General features: G+C 43.8%; 1 protein-coding gene across 1 annotated transcript in view; it reads left to right on the top strand.

Moving 5' to 3' along the window:
* cacna1ia (calcium voltage-gated channel subunit alpha1 Ia) overlaps positions 1 to 21,896 on the top strand; it is a gene marked incomplete at both ends in the record, with an annotated part of 94,892 nt that overhangs the window by 44,090 nt on the left and 28,906 nt on the right. The window contains 13 exons of the mRNA XM_079281056.1: positions 3,176 to 3,335; positions 7,644 to 7,992; positions 8,247 to 8,339; positions 11,323 to 11,647; positions 12,020 to 12,408; positions 15,693 to 15,844; positions 16,358 to 16,543; positions 18,145 to 18,262; positions 18,478 to 18,633; positions 18,862 to 18,952; positions 19,914 to 20,068; positions 20,326 to 21,054; positions 21,508 to 21,608. Of these exons, the coding sequence (XP_079137182.1) occupies positions 3,176 to 3,335; positions 7,644 to 7,992; positions 8,247 to 8,339; positions 11,323 to 11,647; positions 12,020 to 12,408; positions 15,693 to 15,844; positions 16,358 to 16,543; positions 18,145 to 18,262; positions 18,478 to 18,633; positions 18,862 to 18,952; positions 19,914 to 20,068; positions 20,326 to 21,054; positions 21,508 to 21,608 (3,004 nt within the window). The remainder of the gene's footprint in view (positions 1 to 3,175; positions 3,336 to 7,643; positions 7,993 to 8,246; positions 8,340 to 11,322; positions 11,648 to 12,019; positions 12,409 to 15,692; positions 15,845 to 16,357; positions 16,544 to 18,144; positions 18,263 to 18,477; positions 18,634 to 18,861; positions 18,953 to 19,913; positions 20,069 to 20,325; positions 21,055 to 21,507; positions 21,609 to 21,896) is intronic.

Here is a 21,896-nt window from a genome sequence, read left to right as displayed (position 1 = left end):
CCAACAAAATGACAGATAATAGCCCTGCACTGTGTGTGTCTCTCTCTCTCTCTCTCTCTCTCTCTCTCTCTCTCTCGCTCTCTCTCTCTCTCTCTCTCTCTCTCTCTCTCTCTCTCTCTCTCTCTCTCTCTCTCTCTCTCTCTCTCTCTCTCTCTCTTTTTTGTTTTGTTCGACTTGCTTTTTTGGTGACAATGTTGCGAGTTAGAGGGAGTGTTAGCCAGAATGGAGTGGAAAACACAACACGACAGAAACTAGTGTTAGGAGGAAGCGAAAAGAAGAGAATTCTCCTGGTTTAGTAAATAGCACCGGCAGATAGCTGTAGATGTGTTTCCATTGGGATGTAAGACGAGGCATCCATCTTTATCTGAAAACAGCAGGAGCTGGCAAACTGGTGTAGTCACTCGTCGAGGTGAGAGATGGAGACAGGGTAGTGAAGGAGCAAGAGAAAAAAAGATTGATTTGTGTGATACCATACTGTTCTTATCTCTCTGCTTACTTTTGTTTGCTTTCCTCCCTTTTAATGTTTGTGTTTTGTTTGCATGTAGCCTTCTCTCTCTCTCTTTGTTCTTTCCTGCTTTATTTCTTATTTTGGCACTCCCTATTTTTCGGCACACCCCCGGGCAGTGTCTCATTCTTGTTCTCCATCTCTCCCCCTCCATCCGTCTCTCGCTCTCTTCACCCAATTAGGCCTAATGGAATGGTGGCCTAATGACAAGGACCCTGGGGAACAAACACATTTAGCCTCGCCTCCAGCCGCCACCAGAGACACATACACACCAGCGACGCTACTGCTCTCCATTTAATACCAGCAGACGAGACAAATTAGCCAGAGGAGGAAGACTGGTGCATACTCGACTCAAGAAAAAAAACCCTCTTTCTTTCCTCTTTTTCCTGGATTCTCTTTGAAATATGTGGCGTCAGATCCATGGAAAAGAGACAGTAAACTGGCGCTACCAGAAACATCTGTAAATGCAGATTCTGATTGTAAGTCAGTTTAAAAATTCCTTAATAGCAGCGCAAACAACAATCGTGCCTTCAATCGTCGATATTCAATCTGATCGCCAATCGGCACAAGTATAACACACACATGTTGATTTGATGAATGAGCCTCTAAATATGAGCACACTGACATGATCACAGAGGGGAGTGACAGCAACTTCTTTTCACTGCTGTGAGAAATTTGAGCAAAAAACGGTGTGTTTAGTAGATAAAATAAGTGTTTAATAATTCATAATTAAGAATTCATAATTAGTCATAATCACAAGTGTATTGGGAATGCATAATTAAGATAAACATAAAGTGTTGTAGGATTAGTAGCTAATAAGACATGAAGCTTCTGCCAAAGTTGCAGAAGTTTAGCTTTCATAAAGGATTATCATAGAAGGGATTAAGCCATGACTGACAGAATTTGAATGTGTTAGCTGCTCAGGGAGAGAGAGATGTGGAGACAGGCGTTTACTGAAGTGCACAGTGAAGTTAGCTAATAAAAATTGAGAGAGACGGAAGGGGAGGAGTCGCGAACGGATATGTGGGCGGGATATAGAAAGAGTTTTTCTCTTCCGGTTAGTTAGGATCCCGGGAAAGACGTGTCTCCTGGGATCAGGGAAGCGTTTTTTCCAAAGTGGGTTAATAGTGTAATATTTCATGAGATTAATGTACACCATTGTATAACTGTAATTGCATCAGCAGGATTAAAATCCTTCTTGACGGTAAACCAGTTTCGGTCACGTTTTTAGTGTGACTGAAAAGCTATCAGTCCACGTGTGCTGGCCTGCTCCACTTTCATTGTGAGGAGATTTTTCCCTCCACACTGCTAGCGATTCTTTGACATGGTTTTGTGTTTGTGTGTAGTGCATGAATTTCAGGTATTTGCACCTTTGTAAAAATGGTCTGCAAGTTGTCTAAAAATGTGTACATCATCAGCTCTCTCTCTCTCTCTCTCTCTCTCTCTCGCTCTCTCAGCTTCTCTCCTGTCATTCAGTCTGTTGGCAATTTAGATGCACTGTTGTGTTTGTGACACATTAACCTACTGTTGAGTTGTTATTCACGAATCCCAGTATGGGATTGAAACACACACACACACACACACACACACATCAGATAATTAGAGACATCCACATAGTCACACTCGTAATAACACCAAAACACACACACACACACACCTCTCTCAGGTGTCAGTACGGGGTTGCTGTGATCTCATCAGTGGGTTTCACCTCGCTCTTTCTTCGTAGTCCAATCAGCCGTCATTATGTTCAGATATTCACATCTCAATATGTCATCGCTGCAGGGCCGGCCCGTCCACAGGGGATGACGTCATCGGAGTTCAACAGGGGACATGCTTGTATTTCTGCAATTAGGGTTCATCTAATCATGACTGAGACCGCATGTAGCCCGTTTATTGGGTGGACTGTAGTTAGCATACTTTCAAGTCAGTTTGCAGTCATTAAACGGCTGTAGATGTCTCAAACATGTCGGGAATGCTTGGTGGTCGAGAAATGATGGTCAAATCCTTTTAAACTGCATCAGCAAATGTTTCAATGGAAATGTAATACCACCCGGATTACACATTTTTGTCGATATAATGAGGGAACTTTATCTTTTCTGAAGATTATTTTTGCCTTTATTGCACAGTTGACAGTGAAGAGGCAGCCAGGAAGTGGGGCGAATATAACCAGCAAGTTGCAGTTATGTGGCATGCGTTAGAACCATCCGGCTACCAATTCACTTAGTGGCAATGTTGTTTATTATTTATTTGTTGTAATTAATATTTATTAATGTTTTTTTTCTCCCCATAATATCTGCCACGAAAGAATGATGTTGAGAATAATCTGAGAATGTGGTTATGGTTGGTGAATGATACTGGTCTTGGTTGAATTTGAAAGTCCAGACTGATTTGAAGCTTACTTTATTCAATATTTAACCAAAAACAGGATTTTCCCAAAAACAAAATGTTTTAGTACAGCCTAAACCTTACCACATGCTGGATTCAGAATGTTATCAAAGCCCTTTTTTCTTTAAGTTGTAACTGTAGGTTTAGTGTGAATAGACCTACAGTCTGGTCCACATACCCAAGAGAAGTTGTGCAACGAAGCAATCTACATGCAAATATTCAATGGTGTAAGCGCATGTGATAATCTATCTTTGGATTGATTGATTGACCTGCTGAAACACACAGGTATGCGCATCCTGGTGAACCTGCTGCTAGACACTCTACCCATGCTAGGCAATGTGCTGCTGCTCTGCTTCTTCGTCTTCTTCATCTTCGGCATCATCGGTGTGCAGCTGTGGGCGGGTCTACTGAGGAACCGCTGCTACCTGGAGGAGAACTTCAACCTGTGAGTAAAACATTGTAGGTTGTGTGTGTGTGTGTGTGTGTGTGTGTGTGTTATGCCAATGCCTTTGTGTCACAAATTGAAAATGATGGTAAGGGAAAGAAGATGTGGCCCTGCCCTCAAACCTCACCTGTATGCTTCCCATTCTTCTACCTTACATCTGTCATACATGAAATTGAAAAAAAAAGTAATTACGGAATGGTATGTATTTTGAGAATTATATATTGAATGTACAGTAAAATGGACAGTTCGCCTATGAGCATACCACCTTGTTGTTATACCTGATAGTTTTCCTTTTCACATGGATTTCATTCAAGATGTTATGTATTGTACTTTTCTACCCACATTAGCATCATAGCTGGAAGACAACTCAGTCTTCCAGCAGTTCAACCTATTCCTTTCTCCATCCCTCTCTCTCGCTTCAAAGCAACAGTAAGAGTACAGTTTTTCCCAGTTTGCAACTAAGAACGTGATTAGATTCCAGCTGCATTCCTCCATATTCATGAGCCTACATGACGGCATCGCCCACTGTGTGTGAGTGACATTCACCAGTATTCAGGAGTGTTTTGATTTTATCGCGTTCTCTCAGTTTCCTTTTTTTATGCTGGCATCAGCTGGCTAAGGCCCCTGCCCCTGATGTGTTTGTTCTAATATGTATATAAAGCCATGGATACTACTCTTGTGCCTTCTGTGCACTGTCTCAGGTTGTGCTGACACAGCGTGTACTGATGATAGATCTTATCAGATGAAACAGGACACATGTCTGTTAGCTGGCTCACTCCCGCCTGCTTTGTCCTCACCTTAAACTTGAGAGGCGCCAGTAACCGTAACAACCTCTACAGTAATCACTTCACATGGTTACTTCAGCCAATGTTTTCTACATTTATCATCATGCGGCTAAAGGGTGATATCGTGAATACGACTCCACTTTGACTTTTCTACATGGCGTAAAGCAAAAAGACAATTTTGACCAGAAGGATGTAGACAACTACAATGTTGTTGTCCAGCGTTAGGAAACACCGGCAGATTGTTGCTTGCTATTTAATCAAAGTAATCTTCCCCGTTCGACTCCCGTTCGACTCCCGGTCGACTCCCGGTCGACTCCCGGTCGACTCCCGGTCGACTCCCGGTCGACTCCCGTTCGTCCCACCTGACAGTTTCCCCGATTTCAGCCAGTTTAGCATATTTGCATGAATGTTGCTGAATGCATGAAGATCGCTGTTAGCTGCACAAGCTAGGCTGGCTAGTGTGTACGACTGGCGGCAGGCGGCAAGACTGCCGGAAGGAGCTCAAGTGCATTTATTAAATTGTACGTTTTTAATTTTAAATCTTACAAAGGGGATTTTTATAATTCATGTTTTTAAATTAAAATTAATTTTTTTTTAAATATTTAATATCATGACACCATCAGACGCCATTACACTTTTCCTCTCGCGCACCCCCTACAGGCAGCTCGCGCACCACACTTTGGGAATCCCTGTACTAACACATTATGCAGATGCGTCAGGGTGAGTGCTTAATTTGAAAGCTTGTAGTGAGTTAGTGCTTGAGGGCTGTTATGCTCAATAAAGGGCTAACGTTAGCGCTCTGAGGGGTTATAATAGAGTGGGCTGAGTGTCGCAGTCAAGTGCAGCATTCACTTTGCCATTTTACACCCTTGCTCTTTTGATGTCTACCTTTCTCTTTGCATGCCTTATTCTGCCTTATTTTTCCTTCAAGTCTCCAATCAGGCCGCCTGTTTCCCTTCTCAGTGTCTTTAACAGTTCCTTTCGACCACCTCGAATCCTTATTTATTTCTGCAAGTTGAAAAAAAATACATCGAGAGCCAGGGCGATTTGTTGTGGAGACACATTCACACCTCTGAGCTTCCACATTTCAAAACATATCGTACACTAGTGGCCACTCAGTGGAAGCCAACAGCACTTTAAAAGCCATTTCATGCATGTTGGTCTCTGGATTTCCTCCTTTGTCCGCCTTACTAGAGATATTTGTTATGGTGTGTTCTCCTTTGTGCCATGCCATCTTCCCCTCCCAGCTGTCCCAGAGTCTCATGTAATATGAATCCTGGAAACTGTCTATTTGTTCTGCTCCAATTTACCCTTGATCCCTCTCTTCGTTTCGCTCTCCATTGGCAGGTGTGCTCTCAGTGTGATGCCAGGTTTTGCTGTGCCATGCTGTGTGACGCCAAGTCAACTGCAGGGGGGCAACAGGCTTCATTCATGCTCCACTCCTCTGACCCCCCCCCCCCCTCTCTCTCTTTCTCTCATCCTGGCTCTAAACCCTTCCTCCGCTGTAGCGCACTTGACAACGTTTCTCTTATTTATTTCATGTCCATCTCTGTTGTCAGTCCCTTGTGTCCTCCATTGTGTCAAGTCAGTGTAAGCTTAGTGTGTCTCAGTGCATATCTGCAAACGTTGCCAATCAATGCCTGGTTTCTAAGCCACTCTCAATGGGGAGTGGTATAGCTTGATATGTGCACTGTTACTATCGATCCTGGAATCAGTGTGCATGTATGTGTGGGCTTTCTGTTGAGGTAAAAGGAGAACATCACCTCTTATGTATGTCAGCAGTATATATCCCGCTATTGACTGGAGGAGACAGGGGAGGGGAAATTGTAGGGACAATCAGAAAGAGAGGGGACTGAAAGGGAGAGCAAAGGAGAGGAAGAAAGAGAGAAATTGGACAAACATAGGAGCATAAAGATGGAGTGAAGGAGTTCAGGTGTTAAATGCACTATAAGCCAAGGTTGTATTGCGTATATGTATGCATGAGCTTGAAGTGTTTGTGAGTATATAAGGGTAAGCAGCAGGGTGGATGTGCAGGGGTGTGGATTAAATATGATTTGCCCTTAGCCACTCTTTTCCTGATGAGTCTCCCCCTGTGTAAAAAACTAGAAAACGAGAGAGGAGACTGGTGTGTAGTGAGAAACTGGCAGAAAAAACAATAGAAAGACAACAAAAGGAGGGCGGAAGTGTGAGACAGAATACGATAGGTTGAGTGACCCTGAATGTGTGTGTTCAGTAATGGGCCTGCTGATGGAGAGGGTCTATTTTTGTCCTCCCCATGCCCAGACCTTGGTATGAGCATCCTCACCATGCTGTCATTTTCTTTAGTTATGTCTGATCTCACACACACACCCAATAGCGCTCGCTGACTGGCTCAGCCAGTGTGGGTTTTCCCCCAAATTTTGCATTAGTTTCACGTCATTTGTGTTTGCTTATTGCTATTTATCTTGAAATGATTTCACTTCCAATCGATTGCTTTGAATTTAACATGTTATTAAAATTGTTTCTTTTTCTGTGTATTGGTATTTGCAATCAAATGTGTCTATATACTCACAATGGCCCCACTAGCTCATAACTGAAGCAATAGTAGCCAACTGTCCCTTTAAATACATCCACAGAGGCAGATACAGTGAGCCTGAGTCCCCTGGATATGAAGTGAAAGACAGACTCTTTGGCATGCTTCCATTAAAACTGAGAGGTATGAGAGCTATGTCAGGAAATGATGAGGTGCTTCAGATGGTGGCAATCAGTTAGATTCAGAGTTTGGAGATGTGTGTCATTAAGTTTGGCAGGAATCAGACACTCACTCACTGACTCACGAGGGGCGCGTACAGGGAGCGAATGCGTTCAGTGACGGTGTGTATGTGTGTACTATAGGTGTCAATGCATGAGAGTGTAATCTGTTGTTCTGCTGATTTCATGCGAGGGCACACACACACACACACACTCGCACATCCGGTTTCCACATGACTTAGTTTACATGATTAAACAATCTGTTATCTGGTGCTTAACATACTCATCTCCAATGACGTGCTTGTCAATTGGCTAGTTAGCTCAGTAAATACCATTTTCACTTCTGTTTTGCTTGTACCTTTGACTACAGATAATACAGCTGCTTCTGTATCAGGACATCCCACAAGCATACAGATACATTCAGGTTTTTCTCTCAAAAACATGTACTGTATCTGTTACACCTCCATACGGATTCATTTATTAGTCTAGTAAGGTCAATAGCTTCTGGATCTTCTTCTTTCTCATGTATGTTTGTGTTTTTAAATTAAACTGAGATGGAGAGAACAAATATATGTATATTTGTTTTGTGTTTATTTATGTGAGTGAAAGGGGAAGTGAGCCTATGTTCATGCAGTATCATTTAATGATGCAATTATCCCACAGGTTTGGTTGAATACTTCACATTCTTCTCCGACGTCCTCATGAAATACTAATATATTATGGACTATATTATGTATACAGATTCGATTCCATGACCAACAAACTTAGTTTCTCACGTTGTTCCGACCCCCAGCTCTTCAGGTATGACCCTGCCTGCTCCGTACTACCAGCCAGATGAGAATGACGAACGCCCCTTCATCTGCTCCCTGGCATCTGACAATGGAATTATGTCGTGCGCTGATGTGCCGGCGAGGCGCGAAGGAGGACGCACATGCTGCTTGGACAGGGAGGACGCACTCCACAGACACGCTCTGGGTTTGAGTCCTGAGCCGCTGGCCAACGGTAGTGGTGCTGGGGAAGCAGTGGGTCTGTGCATCAACTGGAACCAGTACTACACTCGATGCCACACAGGAAGTACTAACCCCCACAAAGGTGCCATCAACTTTGATAACATTGTCTACGCCTGGATCGTCATTTTTCAGGTATGGTCCACATGAGTTTGAGATGTATTGTAAAGTTATTAAAAGATTAGATTCCAACAATAGTGCTTGTTAAAAAGGCTGACGCTATTTCGATCAAATAATAGCTTTTCACTTGAACACCAATTCAACATTTTATACTCTATTATTTGACTGCTGCACAAGTTTGCAATACTATTCTTTCAGCTGAGCAAGCCTTGTCACGTTAACTTGTAAATATGTGTTAACACTGAAAATAACCTTTCCTCCTAATGCAGGTGATCACTCTGGAGGGCTGGGTGGAGATCATGTATTATGTAATGGATGCCCATTCCTTCTACAACTTCATCTACTTCATTTTACTCATCATTGTAAGTACAATTCATGACTACATTTATTTGTATTTTTAAATGAGTATGCTATATCCCTACCAGCTGACACATCTAGTGTACAGTATGTTCTGATGATTTTAAAATAGCTAAATGAATAATGAAGTGTAACTGTAATTATACAATCTGGAGATGAAAACCCCGAATAACATGTCCAATGTAGGCGGACTCCTGCCATCAATAAATTGAATGAGGATATTTCCTGAGAAGCGGATAGAAGTGTATGTATACAATCAATGTGTGAGGGAAAGAGGTGAATGTTATGTAATTTATCTTTGGTGATGAGTAGGAAAAAAGGGGGAGAAGAGGAGGAAGCACAGTTGAAGGGGAGGAGACAATGTGAATCCCAAAAAAGAAAAATAATGTCTGCACACTTTGTGTGTGTAAGAGCTACAGTCGATCAGCTTTTTGTGTGCCATGCCAGATGGTGGCACAATAAAAGTTCTTTAATTCTTCATTTACATGCCATTGGCTGTCCACAAAACCTGCATTCAGTCACTCTGTGGCAGCAGACGTAAAATAAAAGTCCCAGAGGTTTCGCACCAGCAGGTGAACACAATGAGAGATAGACTGTCTTTTGTAAAGCTTGAAAGCGAGATCAAGAAAATACCAGAGAAGAAATGAGGTGCGAGGAGAACTGCAGAATGATATTGAAGAAAGACAAGTGAGAGTTGATGAATGGAGTGAATACACCAATCAGTCACAAGCTCACTGCATGTTTTCCACACTAGAATATAATGAAAAGGAGCCACACTTACACAGACTCTCCACAGACTTCGTCATCACAACACAGTGCTTATTAGGCTGTGGAGATCATTGGCATCGTGACTGCAGCTGTAAATTCCATCCCTTCTTTGGCAGCTCTGACCTGAGGGTGTCATTCCAAATGTAAACACCTTTTGGCAGCCAAAGATAGCTGACATGGAGTCACAGTGTGATCGCTTTTGCCTGGTTTATGCTGCTACATTGATCACAATCTCATGGCCTGTGGATTGTTTAGCCCGGTACTCCGGTCACAGCAATATCCAGCGCAGAATACATGCAATTGAACTGCACAGCTGATTACATCCTGATCTGAAGTCAAACTTTGTGTTTCTTACATTTAGGCTGTGAGTGCTGACCGAAGAGGTTCAATAGACAGAGCTCAAGAGCTGACAACCAGGCAAACACGCCGCTGCCTTTGTGGTACATGATTGATTGACACAAATGTGCCGCTGCTTTTGCGCTTCCTTGCAAGACTCCAGTCTGTTTCGGCAACTTGTAGTCAAAGGTCCTACGGGATGCCATAGAAGTGTTGCCGATACTATGAGAAGTTTTCAGTCAGGCACTTCCATGAGTCCCAAAGGTGTTACTCACACAGTGAGGGTCACATTGACTCTCTCGTTCTATCGTTTTGTAGTTATTCTGTTTCTTTCCGTGCAGGTGTTTTGTCATTATGAAGTCACAGTACCGTGCGCTTTAAGCTTGTTAGTTGATCCTGTATAAGCTTTTGTTCCCGGATACAAAACTCAGGTTCACCTCCACAGTGTGAAACTCTATCTGCTCGATACTTAATATATACTGTCAAGTGCGCAACCTAAGAGTCTTTATTGGTGTCACATTGAAGAGTGTGAGTAAATGGATTAAAGTGACTTACAGCCCAGTGAGGTGTTTGTGTGTGTGTGTGTGTGAAAGAGAGAATATGTTTACACATAAATGTATGTGACAGCTGCTGTATGGAATCATATAGACACATGCAATCCGTTGTAAAGTAGGCCTGCCATCTTAATTTGTGTATGTGAGTGTGTGTGATCACACATGCTTTTGTCTGTGTGAATGAGAACGTACTTATGTGTGTGTGTGTGTGTGTGTGTGTGTGTGTGTGTGTGTGTGTATTTGCATGCATGCATAATGCAGTGATCATCTGAATGCGTGATATTGGACTGCCCTCCCTGATTATGCGCAAAGCTGTCTACTGATCAGAATCACAGAATACTGTAGACAGATACACACACACACACACACACACACACACACACCTACACACACAGAAGCAAGCCTGGAGGGAAATCAAAGGCCCACACACCTGCTGACCTGCTTTGACCCAAAGGACACAGTTGGGCATCTCTCCTCCCTCTCTTCCTCCCTGCTATGTTTCCTCTCTCTATCTCTGGAGTCGCTCTTTTTTTTTCTTCCTCCCAGCTTCTCCAGTCCTCGCCCTGCATCTTTGATCATTCTGGATGAAAGTCTATAGGTGGACGGTCATTGACTTTGGATTTTCATATCTGTGAACAAAACTGAGACTCTGCCACAAGCTGCCCTATCCATCCAGCAGTCTGGTTTTTGAGTTGTTCGGCATTAGCGAATATTGATCTAACCATTGTTCCATATCCAGCTCAGAGTAGTCCAATAAAAGTAATTTCAGCTGTCCTGTAGTGATTCCCATTACTGCCACTAAAAGGGTCAGCCATGTACCATCCACGATGCACCCCATCTCCTCTCTACTATCCCCCCCAACCCTCACTTTGACTTGTTTTAAGAAAATAAAGGCTCTTTTTTGGAAAGAAAAGAGTAACAAATATAGATGTTCTTTTGCATTTTGCAGCATGGGAGAAAAGTAAAGAAAGGTATTGAGTTGGAGTAGAGGTGGGAGGAAAAGTTAAGTCAAGTTAGAGAATGAAAGAAGAGTAAGATAGCTGGACGCTGAACTGTGCTTTGGGGTGTTGGCTCTGTCCGTCTGCTCAAATCAGCCTCGGTTTGGTGGGAAGCCAGCCCTTTAACATGTGTCCTACCATTTTAGGGGGATTGGCACACATTCTTAGAATTGGCCAGTGTGAGAGCTTGAAGTCTGTGTTTACCATTGGGAAATCATTTTTCCAAATTTTCCATTGTTTGCCCTCGCTTTATCTCACTTCATGTATTGCCCAACAAGTCCCACCTGCAATACAGTCTGTAACTTTTTGTTCCTTCTTCCACATCGATCCAGATTGGGTCATTCTTCATGATCAACCTTTGCCTGGTGGTTATCGCCACCCAGTTCTCGGAGACCAAACAGCGGGAACACCAGCTGATGCAGGAGCAAAGGGCACAGTGCCTGTCATCCTCCACCCTGGCCAGCATGGCTGAGCCAGGAGATTGCTACGAGGAGATCTTCCAGCTGGTATGCCACATCCTCCGCAAGGCTAAGAGGAGATCAGCGGCTCTCTACTACACGCTGAGGGGCAAACCCCCGCCAGCTGGACACGGCAGGGGTAACAGGCGTGGTGGAGGGAACGTGAACGGAGAGCGGCATCATTCCAGGCACCCAAAAAGTGAGTAGGAGGGCCTCAGCAAATGACATGTGAATATGTCGTATGTGACATTTTTATTTCAGTCAACATATGTAATTATTTAACAATACGAGTAGAATATGTTTTAGTTCCTTGAAAAAACATTGTGACGACCTGACATGATCGTGTAATTCACATAATGGATGGTAAGTTAAATGAAATATGGTATGGCCACCAACCAGGTGTGACTACAATCGTCAGCTTGCACTGTCCTGTTCAAAATGCAATTATGAAACTTTGGCAACAATTACAAATGCTCGCATCCTGTATATTTCGCATCGCAAAAGAACATCTGAATCATAACTTAAAGTGCACATGTAGTCTTTTTTAAAATTGGTATTCCCATCTCTCTAGCACCACAATGTCCGCACCAGAACAAGCAAGACAACGGCCCTCAGCCACTCGCTAACTCCATCAGTCTGGCCGTCCCTCAGAACCCCGAGGACTGCCCTATATGTGCATTATCACTGAAAGAGGGGGCGAGGGCGGCGGGAGACTCCGCCAACGGGGAGGAACATGAGGAGGATGCAGTGAAAGAGACGGGCAAGGATGAGAACCATCTGGAGGAGAGGGGAGATGGAGAGAAGAAGAGGAAGAGGACATGCTTTGGACATTGTAAAGACATTTGGAATGACATGAGGAGGAAACTTTGGGGCATTGTAGAGAGCAAGTACTTCAGCAGGGGCATAATGATCGCGATTCTCATCAACACTATCAGTATGGGCATCGAGCATCATAACCAGGTAAGATGATGTTGTTTATTCTATCACATAAACATTGTTACGACACTTTTAATGCAGTTACAATACGCCATTTACTGAAGAGAGGCCTTTTATTTTTAAACTACTACCAGAGAGGGGTATACTGTGTTTGTGAACTGATTTCAGATACCTGTAATTGGCCAAAGATAGTGAATGTTTTGGATATTGCCTCAACAAATGCATTGCCTTTAATCCTTTAGACTGATGTACAGTGTAAATAGATTGGCGCGCGTAATCATTTCTCACTCCCACGTATTACCTCAGCCTCAGCAGATAAAACCACTATCACTGCTGATGAAGCACTGCTACTAGAAATATCATAACAGCAGATGACATTCAGAAGGATGTGTGTGGGAGTGGAGCATCACTGCCATGCCGTTCCCTGACAGAGGTGTAAACATTTAGCCTGGCGGCAGACAAAACCGAGCTGGCTTTGAACATTGGCCAGGCTCTTCAGAGACAGACCGGGCAGGTGCCTGAGAGTGGGAGAAGCCTGCCAACACTGCACATGCACGCATGGATACAAACGCGTGTGCACACCTAAACACACATCCATATGTGTCCAGTGTGTGTACGCACCAACAGAAACTCATGCAGGAGCAAAAAAAACAAACAAGCTGTTACATAAAAGAGCGTTGTCTTTTCCCCTCATTTCTCCCTCCCAACTCATGCCATTCTACTCCCTCCCTTGCTAATTTTACTTCCACTTCTCTCTCTGCCCTTATTATCGCCATGAATCCCTCTGTGCACCTCTCCTTTCCATGTTCCTTTCACCACTCGCTCCTTTGTTCCTCGCTGTCTCCCTCCCTTCCGTCCTTCCCTCCTGACCCCAAGTGTCTCTACTGTCTGACTCTCTTTTACCCTCCCTCAGTTTTAACCTCCGTCGCCCCACGTTTCTCTCTCTCTCCGCCCACACACTCTTTGACAGCGTACAGAGTAGTTGCTTTCTCTCATCTCTGAAGACTCTAAAAATAAAACGAGGGTTGTGGGGAGGGGGAAAGGAAGAGGAGGAGACAAGTGAGATGGGAAGAGCGAGGCAGACTCCCGTTACACAGCACTTTTCAGCTCAATTCCCTGTGTGATTATGTGTGTGTGTGTGTGTGTGTGTGTGTGTGCATTTGCGTTTCAAAGAAGGCTCGTGTGCAGAAACACACGAACACATTCGCATGCACACACTCGCAGACGCTTTTGTCTGTCTGTCTCTTGAGTCTGTCTCTCCCTCCACAATTTCCACAGGCTGACACACAAGCAGTGATACAAGTGGGTTTTTGCTTGACAGTGAAGAAAAGTCTTCCGTCTTGCAATTGTGTTCTAAAACAGGAACTCTGGAGCTGATTTGCTTCTCCTCGAAAACTGACTAACCACAGGGTTGCTTTACTCGCTCCACACCCTGCTTGGGGGAAGTGTGTGGTTTCAAATTAAAAAAAAAAAACGTTGCTCTGTGTAGGTATGGCCTTGTAATTATAGGCCATTTTTACTCACTAAGTCATCGAATGATGTTACACGTTAGCAAGTTTAAAGATGAGCTGCTATTTGCATGCATGTTATGTGTGTCTTGTGTCTGGACATCTCTGTGTGGAAAATAAATTGGCACATCGGAATTCAGGCTTGGAAGTTGCAGCTCATGCATTCATATTCAAGTAACATTCACACCGACTGAAGGCATACAAAAAAGGAACAGGAAGAGGATATGTGAATGGGAGGATCAAATATTATTCGAGACGTGGATTATTAGGGATCTACATCGGAGAACACAGGTACAAGGACATGAGGAGAAACAGGGTTAGGAAATGACAAGAAGGAGGAAAGCAGAAAGGAGACGGAGGATTGATGGTATTTTGTCTGATTTAACCTGTGGTGTCAAGAGCTGTGATGGTTCTGTCAATAGCAAGACATCTCATATCCTGTGTTTGTCCTCACGTCTAGTGAGTGAGTTCTGCCCAAAGGCCAAGGTGAAAGATAACTCCTGAGGGATGAAACTCCATTTATCCCTGCATTCCCTTTCTTCCAATACAACACATTCATATTTGTTATCATGTTTAATGATTTCTACATTGTTTAAAAGTGGTGAGTAATGTCATCGTTTAAGCTACCCTGTGGTCCACAGATTGGTCCAGCTTCCAGCTACTGTACCAAGCTCAAACTGCTGATTCCTTCTCACCTCTAATGGAGTATTCCCCTCTGCTCTCCTCCCTCATGTCATCATCTACCTCTAAACAATCCCTTTGCTCGCTCCTCGGTTTCCCTCTCCTTCAGGCGGGTTCTTCCTCCTTTGATCGACAGGAGGATATTGATTGGGTAGAGATGTGTCTGCCTGATAATGAGACTGAAAAAAAAGGGGACAGAGAACTTAGGGGGATGGAGATAGATCGGGAGAAAAAGCGGATTAGAGGAGGGGGAAGGCTGAGAGTGTGTTTTCCTCTGACATGGTTTGCTAACTTTGGCAGGGCGAGCTGGCTATTTCTCCACCGGCTTTGAAACTGAAATTCACACGGGGTATCTGAGAAGGCTTCTGATCCATATCGTGCATAACACACATTCACTCACACAAAGAACGCAGTCAGTAAGCCAGTCTGCTTGTGCACACACACACACACACACACACACACACAAACAAATGGAAATAAATCCGAGATTGACTGGAGCGTGTGTGTGTTCGTTTCTTTTGTGTTCTGTTCCTAAACATATATATATGTTTTCCTTTGCCAATTCCAGATAACATGCTCCCCTCTTTAGCCGGTATATGACTCCATGTGTTCCAATTTTTTTGTTTGTTTCTAATGTGAGTTTTCCTTTACAATTTTACAGAAACAGCTGTGCTAAAAAAAAGAAGACACAAACAATTAGTTTGCCTGTTTTTCAGTCTCTTCCCTTGCTCTCTGTCTGTCGCCCATCTAAGATAAGGTGTATGTGTTCATTTTATTTGCCAGGAAGGAAAGAATTTTCTTTTCAAGTTTGACAGTTTGAGTGACAGCCTTTTTAAACAAAGGCGGAGAAATGTGATGCGTGCACAATTGTTTTCGCGGTGGCTCCAGCATCTTTTGTTGCGGCAGCGGTGATTTGCAAAGCAGCGGTTTAATATCAACTGTGTTTCATCTCTTTGTCTGTACCTGCCTCTCCGTGGATACCATTGCCCTGCTTTTAACCTGGAATGCTTACAGCTCTAACCCCTCTTATATTTTGCCGACCACTCTTTGCCCGACTCTTCCACATCTTACTTGCTATTTTCATTTTGTCTTCCTGTTTCTGTGACCCCCTCCACCCAGCCCGAGGAGCTGACCAATGTCCTGGAGATCTGCAACATTGTCTTCACCAGCATGTTCACCCTGGAGATGATCCTTAAGCTGACTGCTTTCGGCTTCTTTGAGTACCTGAGGAACCCCTATAACATCTTTGATGGCATCATTGTCATCATCAGGTCTGCAAAGAAAATCATTTGCCAATTGTTAAGTTAGGTTGTCAGCGTGGTGGAGTGTGCTGCCATTTAAAGATTGTGAGATAATCTTTACAAATACTGTCTCAAAACCAGAGAGCCTTCGATTCACAGCTTCAAATCATGCCACTGGAATTACATTTCCATTTGTTTTGGTGTGTTCCCCATGAACTTTTGCATGAAACTGCACCACTTGTTTATGTGACAAATGTTTAACATACGAACTACAATGTGTAAAATGCAGCAGTATTCCTTATCAAACCAGTGTGGATTATACAAAGTGTTTTATTCAGTGTTAAGGTACAACTCATGCTCTTATTTTCTCTAATCTGGCCTTTCCCATTTCTATTGATTTTTATTTCATTTTAAAAACATCTTCCTCTCCCCGCATTCCATGATCATAACATTGCTAATCTTTTACTCCACCAATTTCTACATTTTTCTTCTCTCTTTCTCTCTCTGTTTAACACGCACACTTCCACCCAACTCAACACATAGTGTGTGTGAGATCATCGGTCAGGCAGACGGCGGTCTGTCAGTGCTGAGGACCTTCAGGCTGCTGAGGGTCATTAAGCTGGTGAGGTTCATGCCTGCGCTGAGGCGGCAGCTGGTTGTGCTGATGAAGACTATGGACAACGTGGCCACTTTCTGTATGCTGCTTATGCTCTTCATCTTCATCTTCAGGTAACAGAGGGGCACGGGGGCATGTATGTATGCGGAATATAGTTCTGAACAGAAACCAGTAAGACACAGAGAGGGCAGGAAAGTGTGTAGGAGAACGTGTGTACGTGCCTGTATTTCCTGTATGTGCAATGTGCATTAACAGTCTAAGACAGGTTGTTTTGTTGCCGCTCCAACCCTTTGAATATAAAAAAATAAGCAGTGATAGAATATCAGCAGATTCAGTAAAATATAGCTGATCGTGGTGGAGGCAGACATAGCCACAGGCCACAGTTTGTGCAAAATAATAGGATTAACTTACAATTATTGGAGTTCATTTTTTTTGCCAAATTGTATCTCAGCTATTTGAAGGCTTTTCTCTTTGACCTGCCTCCTTCTCCACGATTGCTTCTGTCGTGAAAGTTAGAAGCACCTTAAGTAGTTTGTCTGTCTGTCAGCATTATAGTTGATTACATTAAACTTTTGAATTTCCACTAAATTAGACGGATAGGCCTCGGGCCAAAGAACAATTACAACAGACAAACATAAGTAATAAACTGTCAGCTCAAATTCTAACAGCGTATTGATAGATTCATCAGCTTTGCATGAATTCAGTAAAGACTCATACAATCATTCCACAATGTCCACAACTGTGACATCTAAGTAACAGAGAGGGAGAGTTGTCCTAATATTTCAAAATGATTCTCAATACAGCTTTTACATTGTACCTAAATTCATTTTGTGATGCAGATGCTGAAAACTGCAATGAACAAAAACATCATCATTCACCTGAACGCTCATCTTGTTACCCTCCCACAGCGCACACACACACACACACACACACACACACACACACACACACACACACACATATTACTGTTTTCCCACCAATTCCACCTCTGTTAGTGATCACCGAAAATGAATTAACAGAATTATTGTTATTTTAATAATTTATCGCATTTGTTGCAGCGTAGTGCTTGCATCTTAACGTGCATGTGTGTTTGTGTGAATGCGTACCTGCCACCAGCTCCCTTACCCCTGCAGCACAGCTGTAAGACAGATGGCATCAGAGGCTTTAGCCAGTTAATGCGAATGAGCAAGTACTGGCCTCTACAGGTAGCGTTTAGTGAGCAGTAAAGTACCACTCGGCTAAGACATAAACTTTTAAAACCTCTCATGAACCCCTAAAGAACGCGGTGATGAATGAGTTGTCTGGGTTTCATAATCTTGTGGTTACAGCAAACAGATGGGTGCAGGTGGAAGAAAAGGAGCCGGAGGGAGAGGAATAGGGAAAGACAGAAAAGTAAAGCTTGGAATGAAACGGAAATAGAAGATTGTAATGGTCTTACGATATGTTTGTGTACAGTATGTGCTTATACCATATGTGTCATTTAAATCTATGTGTGGGGACACGTTTGTTCATCAGTGCTCTTTTGATCATCTCTAAATTTATACTATTTCTGTTACTTTGTCTATTTTAAACCCTATCCCATACTTCCTCACATTGTCTGCAGATGTCATTGAAGTCTGTCACGGATCCCATGGCATACTTCAATTCTTCGTACCCTTATTCTATGACAGCATGTGTGGCTGAATGACTGGACAAATCCCCTCTTGTGTTGCAGTATTCTGGGGATGCATATCTTTGGTTGTAAGTTCAGTCTGAAGACAGAGGCAGGAGACACAGTGCCTGACAGGAAGAACTTTGACTCTCTGCTCTGGGCCATTGTCACCGTCTTTCAGGTTAAACACACACACACACACACACACACACACACACACACACACACACACACACACACACACACACACACTTTGTTCCACAACTTGATTAAATGTGCTGTCAAATGGGAGCTTATTTTTTCTACCTCTATTGACATTTGGGTGTGTATGCACTGTATATTATTAAAAATGTTCATATCATCAATTCATCATATATTTCACTATATTTTCTCTAGATTCTGACTCAGGAGGACTGGAACATGGTGCTGTACAATGGGATGGCGTCCACCTCGCCCTGTGCTGCTCTCTACTTTGTAGCTCTTATGACATTTGGAAACTATGTGCTCTTCAATTTACTGGTTGCCATCTTGGTTGAGGGTTTCCAAGCTGAGGTAAGACATCCTCATGTAGGGCATTGGACAGTATGCACTTTGCAAAAGACACAACAAAATGTGATATTGGTAATTATTTCTACACTTTCAGCCACGCTCTGCTCCTTACTCTTCCTTCATCTTCCATCACGTCTCCTCTTCCTTGCTGTTCCCCCATTCCTCTCCTTTCCCCCCTGTGTCTCTCTTTCTCTGTCACCCGTTCATTTTCTCCCTCTTCCCCCAATACAGGGTGATGCAAACCGCTCTTTCTCGGACGATGACCGGTCTTCCTGTAATTTTGAGGAGAATGATAAGCAGAAAGACTCTCTGCATCTCTCAGGTATTAAAAATGCCTTTAGGAGCTTTATTGTTGAATAAAGACAGATTTTTCTTTCTCATTTTTCTTTCTCATTGAAATCATTTTACATCAAATACAATTGAACTTCACCTCTTTTATTATTCCCATACAAACAGTCTGGCTTTTGTCTACATTTCAGCAGAATTGTAAACTGTTCCCAGAATTATTTCACATCTTTGCCGACTTCAGTCTGACTGGTAAAAGATGTACCATCATATACGCGTTTTAAGGCCTCCAGCCATTCAGCCCTCCAGAAAGCTATCAGCTATCATTGTGCCTTGGGCATTAAAACCGTTGCCTGGTGTCATATTTCCACAGCAAACATTTCCAACCATCTTTTTCTTGCCTGAAATGTAAGCTGTACCAGCTTTAAATAATGCATGCCAGATGTCGCGTCTCCTTCCTCCCCCCTTCTTCACCCTGTAGGCAGGAATCAGCAAAAGCATTATGCAGTATAGAATAGCATTCAGCAGCACATAGGGAGGCCTCTGAGGATGTCTGATCACAGTCCTCCTGAAGCCAAATGGGCCTTATTAAATGTCAGCTTACCTGGGAAAAAAACCAGCATTTGGAAAGTTGATCGTTCCTGGAGAGCTATTCCATTAAAATATATGTTAGAGAGCGGACAAACCACTGGCAGATATTCCTCTCTTTCATCATTATGAGCTCCTCTCTGGCTCCTCTAAGGTGATTTAGTGTAAATGAAACCTTCCTCTGCCTCTCTGAGCGGGCTATAACATTGTTTTAGGACTTTTATGTTGTAACGAGATGGAGTGTGCCAAGTTATGTTTGCCTGGCAGCAACAGAAGGTGGGAAGGACTTACTTAATTCTTTCTTTTTTTCTTGAACTCTTTTCCCCGCTCATCCATATTATCTCTCCTCCTCCCTCGTTTTATCACCACTTGTCCCTTTCCTTCTTCTCTCCACCCCCTCTTTCTTACAGACCCAAAGATCTCTACACTAACCCCAAATGGGCACCTGGACTTGTCTGCACTGCCCCATGGTCTGTTTCCAGGAGAGAGGTTGTCCTTTGCTCTCGGCTCCAGGAAGAACAGTGTTATTTCTCTTGGTAGGGCCAACTTGGAGCAGAGGGCAATGGTAAGTGAAAAAGGACTGTTGGAAAAAAAACTGAGAGTGTATAAATATAAGTAATTGTATTGGTAATATCTTTGATCAGGACAATCACTTGCTGCAACAATGTTCTTATGTTATTTGTTATAATGAGATGTGTGTGGTCATTGGCTTGGTTCTGTTTATTTCTGTTTGTAATCCGGACTGCAAGAGCCGCTCTAGACAGAGTGTGGGTCAGGATTGCAGTGCAGGGCATGGAACAAACCTCTCCCGCTCTTTCTCAGTATCCAGGTCGAAGTTATCACAACTGGGGTCGCTCACTGCCTCCCCAGCCTCAGGCCTTGTGGGCCCGGCGTTCCAGCTGGAACAGCCTGGGAGGATGCCGCCCCTGCTCCTCCTCGTCTCCCTCCGCTAGTCCAGCCTTCACCCCCACCTCTGCAAGGCCCTTCTATGGCTACGGTCTGGGGGCTCTTGGCGGAATAGTCGGAGGAAGCCTTCGCATCCGGGGTCCCCGTGCCTCTTCATCACCGCGCCGCCACTTCCATCATGTCAACCAGGATGAGGAGGAGTCTCTCCTCTCTCCTCTTGCTGTTGCTCCAAACTCTCTTCACCTTCCTCATCCTGTGCTACCGGGACACTTTGTACCCAGGAGGGACCGCAGAGCTCTATCACTAGAACTGCCCCACTTGCTGCAGGTCCCTGGACCTCCGCTCCCTCCACCGCTGTCCCCCATGACGCTCCATACTCACCACAGGAAGAACAGCTTCTCCGGGGGGACTGTTATCGGTGGAGGTGGTGGTGGCGGTGGGCTCGACAGTCTGGGTGTCTTAGGAGGGGTACACCAAGACTGTAATGGGAAGACTCCTCTGTCTCAGCTTCTCCAGCTCCCTCCTAGACACCACACTGAGCAGGCTGCAGGGGCGAACCCCCAGAGTCAGCTGATGGCCGACGTCTTCCCTCAGGTCAACACACGCAGCAAGGACCGGGAGGACCTAGACGATGACATTGAATATGTAAGTTACCGTTTAGTGCATGTGGGAGGGAATTAAACGGTAATACCATTAGGAAACGCGTACGACTTTCCTATGATGCACCAATTACACCGACCCAGATAAGCATCCTTGAGACACGTAACAATGTCTAAAAAGAACAAAGAACCGCAATCTCAGCGTGTGAGTCCCAATAACGAACCATTAGCTTCTTTTGTTAAAGTACAAGATGTTACACATGCAGTAATCTCCCGCTCTCTTGTGCAGGATTTTCAAGTGGTTTGTATAAAGCCTGCACTCTCTATCACCTGGGCCTCGTGGGAGTCCCATTGTTTTCATTGTAAACAAGTCTGTGAGAGAAATAAGGTTAATTAGAAAGGACTATTTAGACAGCGGGGGAGAGCGCTATACAGATGGTAATGTTGGAGGATGCTCCGAGCTGTTGCTATAGAAGTGTTTCACTTTCGTGTGTTGCAGAGCTTGTGCTTCCGCATCCAGAAGATGTTAGAAGCGTACAAACCAGAGTGGTGTGAGAGCAGAGAGGACTGGTCTGTCTTCCTATTCTCCCCACAGAACAAGTGAGTCACTTTTACCCCTCGCACCGCTTTTTCTTTTTCACTTTTAATCAAATCTGTTGTGTACAGTGCAGCCAGTGATTGTCTGCATCAAAATTGTGTTGCCTTTAAAATGTGGGCTGTTTTGTAGCCAAAAGCTCTCATCCAAACATTGTCGGCTGGCCACAGGACGTGTCTCATCAAAACAATGTCAAGGATGGGTGGGCAGATTCCGTTCTGCACCTCATCAATAAGAAGGACGGGTTGCCAAGCTTCCACAGAGAAGGACTACATTAGCGTATTGATCGCCGC

The sequence above is a fragment of the Melanostigma gelatinosum genome, assembly GCF_949748355.1.
Source record: "Melanostigma gelatinosum genome assembly, chromosome: 13".
Classification (NCBI taxonomy): Eukaryota; Metazoa; Chordata; class Actinopteri; order Perciformes; family Zoarcidae; genus Melanostigma; species Melanostigma gelatinosum.
Note: the sequence above shows the minus strand (reverse complement) of the source record. Positions and strands in the feature narration are given on the sequence as shown.